Below are 13772 nucleotides of genomic sequence, written 5' to 3' on the forward strand. Positions count from 1 at the left end.
CCTCAATTTTTTTGTTGTCGTTTTTTGCTGTTTGTTTGTTTTTATTCACCCACATGGGAAACCCAACTTTTGAATTTTTAGTGTGTTAATCGGTACAATAATTCAGTGAACCCATTAACTTTGTAAAGCCGTTTGTGGATTGGAGTTGGAGTAAATGGCCATAAAACAAACAAACAAAAAAAAGAAAAAGAAAGACGAAATAAACACAAAAACTCCTACACACATACACCCAAAATACTAACATATGAATATTATGAGGTTTTTTTTATAGAAAACTTGCCAACTTTGTGCATCAGATACATGGAGGTAAAAAAGGAAAAAGACACCAAAGTCATTCAACCTTCTCTCTTTTCCTAAATTATTGGATGCCTATTGAATCAGCATTAAAATGTTTCCTCTTACACACTTATGAGGAGAGATAACTTTACCAGGTCTTAAAGGTATCTTTGTGTGTGTGTCTGACCTTAGGAAAGGAGCATTCCCCGGAACAATCGTATATGAGCTGTTCATATAATTGAAATGAATGTTTCCTTACCGTCATCCCCTGAAACAGACGAGCCTTCCTCACACTTTGAAAACCTCTGACGTAGTTTATTTAGATTTGCTTCTGTCCAAATTTAGGTGCTTGGCCTTTGGTGATCCAGTCTAGCATTGGCCTCACCGTGGCCCAGATTTTTGGACATTTTTTCAATGTGTGAAGGTTGAAGTGCCACCATTTTATATTTAAACTTCCCACTTAAGACAAAATGCAGATTTTAATTGTCCATATTTGAAGGAACATCGAATTTGAGTTGCATATTGAATAATTAATTTCAGACAATATCACGCAAATATCTAAAATAACTTTAGGTCCCCATAGATTAATGATTAACCATTTTGAGGCCACATTTTGCAGACATTCTTTGCATTTAAAAAAAAAAATTGTTTTAAATACCCCCTCCCCCCCCTTTTTTTAAGCAACACAGTCTGGTGTTGCTTGTCACTTTCAATAACAGCAATAACTGATCATCTTTGAATCCTGTGGTGCTTTGTTCTGTCTGCCAGGCGCAACATTGAGCTGAGCTCTTAATCACAAGATGAATTCAAGTGAAGCTCAGGTATGCAGATCACTGCTCACGCTGCACAAATGTGACCCTGGAGTCACCAACTGTTGTTGTTTTCTGTGTAGTTGATGCAGTTATACATTTGTGAAAATTTAGATTTAACTAAAATGCTAAAAAGAAGTTTCGAGGTGACAGATCTCTCCACACTGTTATCCAGTGTGGCATTGGTCTCAACCTGCATCTTGTCACCATGCAATGCCACTGAAGCAATTTTCAAGATAAAGCAATAGCCTGTTATCACAATAATCAAGGTAGATTTCTTGAGCTGGTGTGCTTACTATTATTACTGTTTGCTGACTAATAGAATTGTATCATGGATAATGGTCAAGTGGATTTTGTTTTCAGGCTACTTTAGTGTACAGGCCTTAGACAAATGAGTCCAATATTTCAAATGGATTGTTTTTCCCATGTCCAGGTGGTTCTTGGTAGAAATGTGGTATTACTGCATAAGAGACAACTCGGGTGGCTTTTGGACCTCTGATAAACATGTCATCACAAACATACGATCAGAGGCCTGCACAGAGTCAGACTCAGTAAACAAAGAGCTGGAAATCAGGTTAAATGTGGTTTATGTCAACACCGTACCAGAAGTATGGCCAAAACCACATTACATTCAACACAAACCTAATATAAGTTTACACTACACTCCCGCAGTATCGTAAATATCTCACAAAACTGAATGTTTAGGTGTATTTAGCCAGGTTGAGCTGGTTCAGCTTCCCAGGAGGTGTGCTTCAGTCTCATGATGTCATTAAGAAAAAATATGATATAATCCCTGGTGTTATTTAATCATCACTTGGAAAGATGTCCTTTTTAAACTTTTCTTATTTAGTTAAACATAAACAGTTTCTATAAACAATCCTATAAAATAAATCCTGATGGAAGTAGAATATATGGAGTCAGTTTGTTATTTGCATTTCAAAACCAAATACATGTCCAAGGCTAAATATTCAAATGAGTCTACAGTTAAAAGAGAGTGACTGCAGAATTTGAGCTGGTACATCTGGCTGATTGTCAGGGAACATACATAACACTGCAAAAGATTATAAAACTCATTTGAGAAAGTAGTTTAACTGATGATGCTGGTTGTTTCAAGTCAGCTGTGTCTCAAATTTGGAGAAAGGTCCAGTCTGGATCTCACTGTGACTGAAAATGTACGGTGAAAAGAAGATTTTTCCACGCAAGGCTTCCTCCTGCAAAGCTGCTCTGACAAACTGCTTAACAAGAAAGTGATGAAGAATGATGTTTTTCACTAACAAAGCTCATGCCTCCAATAATTCAAGCTCTCATAAAAGTAGAAGATGTGAAACAAAGTAATACCTGGGATATTACTGGTTAATGTATCAATATTTTTTTCTCTACGTCACCTAAAAAAAAAAAAATGCCCTAAAACATTTTACATAATATAATATATATTTTATACAAAACTAGAAAAAGCTGTTTCCTGTGAAACAGCAGTGAGAATGCTGATGAAGTTGAGTGGGGATAACTGACCATGCTAAAAAAGCGGAAAATTTTAGGAGAAAATTACTTTAGCTTTCTACAGATACCGAATACAACTATGCACCCAGTGCACACGATGCATGCTCCGCTTTTTCTGAAAGCTGAGAGGATTTTTCCCGTCACTGAAAAATGACAGACTTTCTTTGTATTAAGGATTGTTGCTTGTTTTATGTTTTTTTTTTTTTTTTGGTAAAATATTTTTCAATAGAATCCAGTAACAGATCACCTGCTATCTTTAGATAAGACTGTATTATGAGTGTATGTCTTAATATAGTCATATATGGTAGATAGTGTCTGTAGTTGTCCTTTTGATGTTGGTAAAGTCTAAAAAAAGGTTGTGGCTTTCTGCAAAAGCACACATCCTGTAACAGCTCTCTTACTAAAAAAAAAAAAAAAAAAGAATAGCAGATAATAGTCAGTGGCATCATACAGTGCAAGAGCAAATATGCAACTGGCTCTGTAGTCTTGTTAGTCGGAATCAAAGTGAAAGTTTATGCTGTTTATGCCAACAAATTGAGAAGTTTCCTTTGTGAATGCTTCATACCATGGGAGGCTGTAGCAATGGGACTACAAATGGTAAGTCTTGAATGAAGGTGGATAAAAAATGTCATTTGCATGTTGTGAGCTGCCAAAATATGGAAGTGAGATTCACTGAAGATTCATATGTTTTTTATTACTAAATTTCCTTGTTATAGAAGGACAATGGCAGTACAAGAAACACTTCATGCAGTAGGTTTTTATGTGCACATGCTGGAGGGTGCGAGTGGAGAGCTGCAGCACAGTCGATATTGTTTTATACACCAGATCTGAAAATCAGTTTTAACATTTCGATTGTAGGTGAGCCATTCAGCAAACATGCAATAGTTGATCAATGGTCCGTAAAAGGGAACTAAACAAAGAAGTTACAAATGGAAATGTTAGTACTTGGTGTGTTGATTATTAGTCTGCTGCTGCTTAGCTGACCATTTTTACCACTTCTTGATTTGCCACAATGACACACTCTGCATCAGCCGTATGCGGTGAAAAATAAGGAACCTTCATCAATAGATGCTAATGCTAAATCTTATCGTAGAACAGACTTTGGATCGATAATTTTGGATTACCAATGGATTTAACTGCCCTTTGAAATATGAAAGGGACCTCATTATTCTGCATTTCACAACATTTCTATCTCAAGACATCTGTCAGCCTTCATTGGTTTTATGCTAACAGCTTTCTGATCTTGGTGCTTGTTTTTTTGACGCAGCAATAATATATTGAGCAAAAAGAGTGTGAGCAGTTTTTCGACAATTGTAGCACATCTCCAAGTTACCTCGGAAGTTGAAAGAAAATCTGAGCCAAACTATGGTCTTCAATCACTAGGTTAGGGCCTCATTTATTTGATCGTTCTTTGTGGCGACTGACCTCGTAAATAGGTCCTGTGCTCGCCAACAAATTTCCAGATGAGGACAACTTTTGCCTCTAGTTGAAAAATAAATAGACAGATAAATCAGTCAGTCGATAATCCTCCTGTTGAATAAGGATCAGCAGATCATATTCATATGCACACTAAACATGACAATAAGAAATACAAAATTTGCTCGGCGGGTTGAACTGCCTGTTTAGATGATGCAGTTACATATACAGCAGCAGGCGTCCTGAAGATCACACTAAAAGGTCAGTTTGCTTTATCTTTGTGTCTCTCCCACTCAGAAATGTTTCTCAATACAACAGAAACACAAATTGCTGTCGGCTGGTGACATTTCTATAAAGGTCAGGTCTGTAATCAGTTATACATATAATATCATAATGTACTTATAAAGCTTAACAAAATTCTTTAGAAATGTTAAATAATCACAACAACTTTTAACATACAAACAGGGAACCTTTGTTTCACTTTAATATGGATGTATGATTTATCATGGAAGCTTAACTCATAAACTTAACGCATTATGTCGTCCACTTATCAAACTTTAGATCTTGTTTAATAATCTTGTTGTAGGTTGATCATATGAAATGCAGCTTTAGAAATGCATTATAATGTCTTATGATCATGCCTGTAATAATTGATAAACTTGTCTATAACTGACTAAACTGATTAAATTGGAGCGGATAGCTATGAAGCACTAAAATAGACTTGTCCTTCTTTGTGGGCATCAGTGTGCTAAATTCTAGTGTGCGTAACATCTTCTTAAAAGAGTTCATGGCTTCCTTAAAAAAAAAAAGTGGCAAAAAACAAAACAAAACAAGGTCTTTTGGAGATCTGTATGTGTTCTTCTCATTTAGATATTCAAAAAAATGTTTTGACAAGTAGCACCCAAGCGTTTAAATGCTGCGTTAAATCAAAGAACAACTTTATAATCATCCCCGTCTCATAAGAAAATATGCATTAAAGTTACTCACCTGTTAAAAACTTGTACTGTGACAAAAAAAGGTGCAGAAATTATGGGATGGTTTTCAGTGCCTCTTTTTTTTTTTTGTAAAAAGAAGCATTCAGGTGAAATGATGGGAACCTGCGACCAGGTATTTTCTATCATCTAAGCCCAACCATTTGAGTTTTTTGAATCTCTCACTCTAACCCCGTTTTATCAATGTCCAACCGAGTCATGCCTAACCCTAATCGACCGTGACTAACGGTGAAGTCAAGAAGTGAATAGCTGTTTGACTTTATTGAGTCAGATGGGACAGTCAGTGGAGTAACAGTGCTGTCCACCCACCCCTACTTCATTCTAAGCATTTCTGGGACATACTATATTTGCACAATATCACATTTCGGACATTTTTGCAGACTAGAACATTTTGTGACTTTACAATTTTCAAACATGCAGAAGAGTTGCGATGCTAAATGTGGGCATGTTATGATTTTGAATCACGGTTGTAGGTGTATGATGACTGCGCAGCCCCTAAAGTCCTGTGAGATGCCCATTTCTGAGCCTCCACTGAGGAACAGCTGCATATTATGCTGTGGACCGACATGGCTTTCACACACTGGTGTGAGACCCCACAGTTATCATTACCGGTTATACTCCAGTCATTTAACCAATGCTGACAGTCCACATGACTTTCTGAAAAAACATACTTAAATCTTTTGAGACTTTTTTTGCATTGAAACGTAGCGATGCAGCAAAACAAAGAGCGCACTTGCTTTACTTAAGTCAAGCTTGATAACTGTTCAGCTAAATGTCAGAGCAGACTAAGACACATTTTGCAAAAGGGTTTTGGGGTAGGAAATGCATCAAACATGCTTTGCTGAGCTTGTATTCCTGCAACAACAATCTGCTGTACAGAGCACTTGCACATCCATGCTTGCAAGTGTCTCGGTAAAACCACATTTTCCTCTGCTGACAACAGAGCAGATATATTGGCATAAATCTATTGTGCAAGGACACAGGTGCTGTGACTGTTCACAGATAAGTTTATCACTGTTATTTTTTGCAGTTTAGGCTGACCTGCTACCTGATACACCTCAAACTGTTGTATCTTTTGCTAAAAACTTTAATTTGGGCTCATTCAGTCTCCAACTTACTCAGAGTATGTTCCTAAAATGAAAGATAAAAAAAAAAAAAAAAAATCCCACCAAGTTGTTTTGGCACTTATCTAAAATGAGTTTAGGCCAACAGAGGTTCTGTGTGAATCCTGTTTTGCTCCCTTTTGTCTGATAAGATGTTCTTTTGGGTATTCAGTTCCTTGTAAGGAATACTAAGGATACTGAGGACAAGACGGGTGAATGAATGGATGATTGATATCTTATTGATGATTGATAGCCTATTGGATTCTCTCTATGAGCACTGGAGCTTTTCACCTCTTATACACAAGTCTAAAGATTTAATAACTTTAAGTGATCTGCAGTAATTGTAGCTCTGCTTCTTCTTTCTGGTTTTTCCAGGATGGACTTTTTCTTATTTGCCAGGAAATGCTCAGGCGATCGTCATTGTTCTCTGTATAATGCTGGGCCTCTCACTATTTTGCAATATTCTCTTCTGTGTGTCAAAAGTTTGCTCAGGTATATCCTTTTATTTGCCTTCAGACATTCACACACAATTGATCTATTCTTATGTATCTATCTGTGAGTAACTTACTCTTTTTGTTGTAAAAGGAAAAGGGATGTGCCAACTGAGGGCAAAACAAAGGTATGTGGCCTACATTTGTACTATTCAACAGAAAGGAGAAGCTAATCATTTCTTATGTGATCTTTTTCTCTAAAAATCATGGCCTGTTTTCATCTTTCTATGTCAAATTCAAGTCAGAGTACAAGGCATATGGAAGATAATCCTATTTATGGAAACATAAGCTACACACAGACAAGTAAGTGCTTTGGTTGTGTGTGTATGTGTGTGTGAGCGTACCTTTATGCATTTATATGAGTTTACAGTGGGATGTTGTTGTCCACAGGTGTGGGTGTGTATTCAGATGGAGATCCTCCACGCTCAACACTCAGTTCCTTATCTTTAAGGAATCCACAGAGGGTCAATCCTGACTCACAGGTAATCTTTACAGATTTACAGGTTTCCATGAAAATTAGGCCTTTCAGAAAGGCCAGAGATGTTGTCCAGAAACCCACTGTCCCACGGTATATTTACTGCACATTGTGAATTTGTTCCTAATCCTAGACCAAAAATCAGGACAGCTACGCCAACCTGACTCTCAAGGCTCCCAGGATGCAGTCTGGCCGGAGCTCTCCACAGATACAGTACTCAGATGTGGTGCATTTAGAGGAGCCAGCAGAGGCAGAGAGGGAAGATAGTAACACTGATGCTGTTTCCATCATGTCTGATCTGTATGCTTCGGTACAAACTCAGCGAACAAAAATCATGGACAGTGTAGACGATGGAGAGGGCTACGCAAACCATCTCTGAGACGAGCATTGCTGTTGCTACTGAGATTATAAACCGGAAACAATCTTTTTGAAGCTTGTTCTGCCACCACAGGATGGCACTGTTTGTCCTTACATGAAACAGAAACCCTCTTAGTGTCCACCTCTATAAGTGAATGACTTTCTACCAGAGAATAGACCATTTGAACTTGAAATGAAATACAGTTTCTTTAATAATGACACATTTGATTACTAATTCAGTATACATTTTGTCTATTGTCGGTTCACTTGGATGAAAGCATTGTGTGCTATTTACTTGAATGATTTGCATGGATTATAAAAAGGCTACTATTTTAGTAGAAATACATGTAGAAATACAGCCAATTTCAGTAATAAAAAAGATTTACTGTAGTAGTAATAATACTCTTATTTTAACTAGCTTACATACACTGTGATACATAGAGTATGTGGATTTTCCCTGCGCCGATTACAAATCTCCAGATATGCGCAAATAGTTTTTCATTCAAATGTTTTCCCAGCTTGAAACTTTGGATAAGTACAAAAAAAAAAACCTGAAAACCTAAGCTCTTTGTGGCTTTAGAGGTGGCTGAGCTGCACAAACAAAAGTGGGTCAATGGTGATTGAGGCTAAACACAGCGTTTGAAAATGAAAACAATCTAAAGGTGTGAAGAAGTGAGCCTAACAGAGTCTATAACCCGCTCCTAACCGCTGCTTTGGGCTACCAGCCAGAAACTACGTTAGCTGCTGCCTCCACAACCCACCCTAATTGTCAAATGGCATGCATATACTCTCATATTTTGAAAAGAATGATAGATTAATTAAGTATAAAAGATGATATCTGGTTATTCTGCACTTCACACCTGCTACCAGCACTGGAAGAAGTGTTCAATCGGTCAAACTACCGATACAGCAACCAAAAATGATAAAAATTAAACCATTAGTTTTTATAAGACGTCAGAGGCTGAACATGTTGGAAAGCTGATGAGCTTATGTTTACAATGTGATGCAATCAAGTATCCATTGTGTAAAATCTTAGAAAGCAACCGGTGACTAAATCTATCAAATGATTTAGTGGAGTATAACAAAGTGCAATGTTATCCCTTTTGAATGTGGTGGTGTGAAAAAATAAGGTAGAGTAAGATGGGAAAAAAAGTGAGAGTATCTCAACGTTGTTCTGAGGTGAAGTATTTGAATGAATGTGCTAATTTACTTTCCAACACTTCCATTAAAAAGGCAATTCAATTACTTCGCACGTGTTCATAGATGTCTGACCAATGTTAAAATGCTGACTCTCAGCAAAAGGTGTAATAAAATCCCTCCTCGTCCTTATCTTTGCTGAGGTTTACTCAATGACACTTATCTCTCATATCTCTATGTTTGAACCTGTCACTAATTATTTTTCAATATTAGCTGGTATAAGTCAGAGAGCTTAAACGAATCCTACTAAAAACATTTTACCCTGTCAAAAGCAAATAATCATTTTTAAGCTATTAGTTCTGTAAACTTCATTATTTGTGACATTAGACTTCTTAAATGGAAAGCTGTCTGTACTTTGCATTGATCACTTATATTTGATATATCTTATATGGTGGCAATGGTAACTGTTAAGGAAGCAATGATTAATGTAAGCGATAAACTTTTTATAGTTGTTGATGTTGTACAAGTATGATCTAACAGAGAGAGGAGACATACAGAGAGATGCAATGTGTGTACTCTGTTTTGTTTTTTCTTTTCTTTTTATAATAAAATCGATAATTTTCTAAATCCATATGCGGATATGACATCATAGTTTTCATTCTGAGCATGGTAAAAGTATAAAGGAGTCCTCACTTTATACTTTACATATACTTTTTATACTTTACACTTTTCCAACTCTGAATTGATTTGAAGTTTTAACTGTTTCAGTATTTTATTCCACTCTTCTTTTTTTTCTTTCTTAATTCTATGAAGGTATTCAGCCAAACAAAATGCGTTTACTTGCATTTATTTTTGATGATTAAGTTCTTGAAATTCAGAACTAAATTTCTGACCCTATCCAGCGTACCTATAAGGCAAAAAACTTGTTGGTGGAAGCCATCCTGAACAGACAGCCACCTGGACTCCGCTTATCTGCACACAAGAATGATCTATCAATGGACTTTTCCTCTGCATTTATGTTATAGTTCACTCTGAGACCCTCTGCGACCTCTTTGAAGATTAGGGCTTAACCCAACACTGATCTCATGGATGAAAGACCTACAGAATAAGTATCAGTTTGTGTTGGTCAGTGGTTTCAAATCCAAATCCTGATTTCAAACACTGGAATCCCCCAAGGTTGTGTTTTATTGCTCACCTTATTTCTAATCTTCACAAACCTGCAATAGTAATAGCTTTTCTCTCAAGTTTGCAGATGACATGCCCCTGGTCATGGTTACACAGAGAAACCCTGATGCCCACAGTCAGAGAGGAGGATCAACTCAATATCAAAGCTTGTATCATTCCACCATGAGTTTGATAAAATGCAGTTTACATTGATGGAGTTTTCTTTTCCAATTGTCTGAGATAAGATAAGACACTTTATATAATCTATTAGTTAATAAAAGTCAGTTTGTTGTTTTAGTTAACCTTTGTAACTATGAAACGCACCGTAAGGGAGGCAAATACAGCAGGACAAAACAGGTAATCTTAGCTACCATTTACAAGCTTTTTCCAGAACAAGGTAATCAAACTAAATCATTTTATTGACTCCATGCTTTGGTAATAACAGGGTAGAAATTTATTATCAGGCTTACCAAGGTGTACCAGTGATATACAAAAGAACATTGAGATACAATATGAGGATGTATACATATTATCTCATTACTAATTATAATTAAGCAAGAAAGATCATTATGCGTTATTATTATTTTGTGTGTTGATTTTGCTGAAGTCATACAAAAGACTACATTTTCCTACTCAAGCATCTCATGCAGACACCTTTGCCCAGCCTTGATCCCGCAGGACATTTGACATTAAGCATTTTTTATGAGTTTGTGAAATGATAATACAGATGTGTGTTGTTTTACAGTCTTTGGTGTGTATGACCTCAATAAGACTGTCTAAAGCAAAGCTTGATGTCAAACTCATGAACAAATTCTATCAAATACATGATCGGGTCCTTCATTTTCCTTTCGTGTTAACTGAGCAGGTAAAGAAAAATTCTAAAGGAATCAGAGTATTTTACATTTTCCACATTCAGCTTAGAATAATAACATTCAGATAAAAGCAGATGGAAAAAAAAAGTTATGAAATTGAGCAACCTGCTGTGTGGTGCAGCTGCTTTTACACTAAAAAGAAAAAAAGAAAGATGTGTGAACGTCATAAGATTCAAACCGTCTCACTGAAAACGTTTGAATCTGGTGCATTTTTTCAGTGGAGAACTCTTCCATTCAGAAGTCCTCACAGTAAGATCATTCAGAATATCGTTACAGTGTTTTTAACAAAGCGGGGCTGATGCGTCATCCATCATTAAGGCAAGAAAGAAAATCAGGTTAGAGGATGAGTTACTTATTGATTGTGAGAAACTCAACCATAGGAACAGATGTTTTTCCATTTAATTTAAAAGATCTTTTTTATTATTACCGCATCAGCTAAGGCGTAACTGCTTCTGTTGGGATTTTTTCATATAATTTGACAGATGTACAAGCTTCCTATATACACTAACATTATTTAACACATTATTTAAAACATCACGTCGCTAAAGATTTATATACCTGTAATGTTTCTGTCTTTTACACATTACATGTCTTTTGTAATCTAATGGTCTGCTTTATACCCATTCCTGCTCTGAATTATGGTCTAGTTATCAAGTATGCAACATATAAGAGATGATATGTGGCAAACATAGATACAAAAGTTACCACTGAACCTATTGGATAATGAGTTACAAAGGACTATGTATGTAAAATAAAACTAAAATGTTGAAGTAAAGCTGCTTATCTTATTGAAGCGTCAGGGAAGGATAAGCTAAAATGTTCTGTGGAAAATCTGCAACAACAGAAGGGATGAAAAATGAAAAAAGAGATGCAAGACTTCATTCTATTATTTATTCAAAATATAATTTAGAAAATAGAAATTTCATACATTTCCTATTGCTATTTTGCATACAAAATAGCAATTGTGCTGGCATGTTTCATCTCTTTATACAGGGATCATGATCATTCTCAGCTCTGCTTTACTGTATCAAGGTAAAAATATCCACGTCATTACATCTCTGATGGCAATAATTCAACCATGTGAAAATCATGTTTACATCATCACTGACTGTAAGCTAAGTGCATTACACATTAGACTTTGATGTCCATGGAACTAATCCTTTCCTTTTCATCGCTGCTTATGGAGGTCTTGCGCTTGTCTGTGCTGTCAAAGTCAGACGGCATATCAAAGAAAAGCTCATCATCAAAGCAGTCCTCATCGGATGGCGATGCCATGAATGACAACTTCATGATCATTCCGGTAAGAATCCCACCAACTGCGGATGCTGCAATGGTGGAGAAAATAGCTGCAACCTGGTAGAGAGCTTGTTCTTGTGCTGTGCGTCCAAGGCCCGGCTTCAGCCCGGGAATCAGCATCTGCAGCTCAAGCAGCTTTGGATCTCCCACAGGTGGAGCCCGATGGGAAAAGATTTGATACATGCTTGGCCCGTAGGTGTCCTCGGTGGCCAGGAGGATGGCACAGATCCCGGCTGTGGATGATATCAGGCCAGTGAGCCCGTGAAGATTGTGAATACCACACTGGTCTTGGATTCTCATTCGTTTGGCCAGAAAAGGGGTCAGGTACCTGTAACCAAAGAAGCAGGCAGTGCAGCCCATGATTCCTAGGGCATATGCAGCTACAGGCGAAATCATCATGTCCACAGAGGCCCCAACAGTAACGCCACCTGCCAAAGTCACGTTCTGAATATCAGCCATTGTGAGCTTGCCTCTCTTGTTGAATACAGCAGAGAGTGCAAAGGCTGTGATAGTGGATGAGCTTAGACCTATAAAAGTGTGCAGTATTGCTCGGTGTTGATCGTCACCTTTAAATGTAAGAGCAGAGTTAAAGGAAGGCCAGAACACCCAGAGGAACAGGGTTCCCATAACAGATAAGATGTCAGAGTGATAACTGGTGGTCTCTTTAGCGTGTCCATGATTCAGGCTTGGGCGATACAGCACAAATGTCACTCCCAGACCAAAGTAGCAGGCAAACAGGTGAATAAGAATGGAGCCGCCAGCATCATTAATCCTTATGTATTTCAGGACAGCCCACTCCGTCACAGAAAAAAGAGGAATCTCGAACAAAGCCATTACTAAGAGCTGAATAGGACTGGTCTTCCCAATCACGGCTCCAAAGGAGATGAGCACGACAGCACAGGCAAACTCTGCGTTCAGCAGGTTAATCACCCCCAAGTGAATTTTACCACCATGGTAAAACTGGAAGAAACCTTGTATCAGAATTGCCCACTGGATTGTGAATGCAGCTGTTAAAAAGTTGAATACCATGCCACTGAAGCCGTAGAAGCGGAAAAAGGCCAGCAGGCAACCAAAGCCTACGAAGATCATCACCTGCACATCAGCAAAGTATGGGTAGTCGCGATATAGGGAGTTCTCCATCGGATTGGTCTCATTGTTTTGTAGCTTAGCATTGGCATTGTCATCATACGTGACAAACATAGCGTAGAGCACTATCATGGCAACTTCCATCACTAAGACGAACGCCGGAAGGCGCATCTTTAAACTTGTTGACGCAGTCATGTTGATGCACGAGTCGATGCAGAACACTCGCGTCCCCAGCTGCAGCAGCAACCCTTTTATACAATCTTTCAATCAGATAAGAGCACCTAATAGCACTGTGTAAAAATGTTACTTACCCAATAAAGGACAACGTTATTTATCAGGGCACCATGTGAGAGAGGAATGTACTTTAATCCCTGAGATTGTTCTCCTGTTGTTTGTCATCACCGTTCTGTCTATTGTATTTCCGAAAGCAGACTTGATTGATAGAAAAGAAAAAGAGTGTTCAATTTGTTTTGCACGGCAAAGAGACTAGGAGGCCTTTGTTCATATGTATGCTATGGATGAATTTGTAATATTTTCATGATGTCAGACACATAAACAAAAACCAGTATCACAAATTAAAGGCAACGATTTCAAGCTTTTTGTCCGACCTACGGTCAAATATATAGATAATGAATATGGAAAACCAAAGTAAACCATAAAGAATATGCTTTTATACATTTAAAAAAAAAAAAACTGTTTCACCTTCAGTGGATGGCTTTTCTTTAATGGGATTAATTTATCGTTTTCTTTCTAACAGCAAAAATAAGGGAAAAATATGAGAAATATGCATCTGACCTA

At 37.4% G+C, this 13772-nt stretch overlaps 1 protein-coding gene across 1 annotated transcript; it reads right to left on the reverse strand.

The window, feature by feature from the left end:
* Positions 1-11723: 11723 nt before the first annotated feature.
* On the reverse strand, positions 11724-13169 carry LOC140304188 (ammonium transporter Rh type B-A-like). The gene has a single exon (XM_072383175.1). It carries the CDS (start codon positions 13167-13169, stop codon positions 11724-11726), a length of 1446 nt encoding a protein of 481 aa, XP_072239276.1.
* Positions 13170-13772: the final 603 nt, after the last annotated feature.

The sequence above is a fragment of the Leuresthes tenuis genome, unplaced genomic scaffold (assembly GCF_036924035.1).
Source record: "Leuresthes tenuis unplaced genomic scaffold, fLeuTen1.0.hap1 SCAF_3, whole genome shotgun sequence".
Lineage (NCBI taxonomy): Eukaryota > Metazoa > Chordata > Actinopteri > Atheriniformes > Atherinopsidae > Leuresthes > Leuresthes tenuis.

Bases quoted from the DNA above. Each gene is read 5' to 3' on its own strand.
- LOC140304188 (XM_072383175.1), bottom strand. From the start codon at position 13,169: ATGACTGCGTCAACAAGTTTAAAGATGCGCCTTCCGGCGTTCGTCTTA.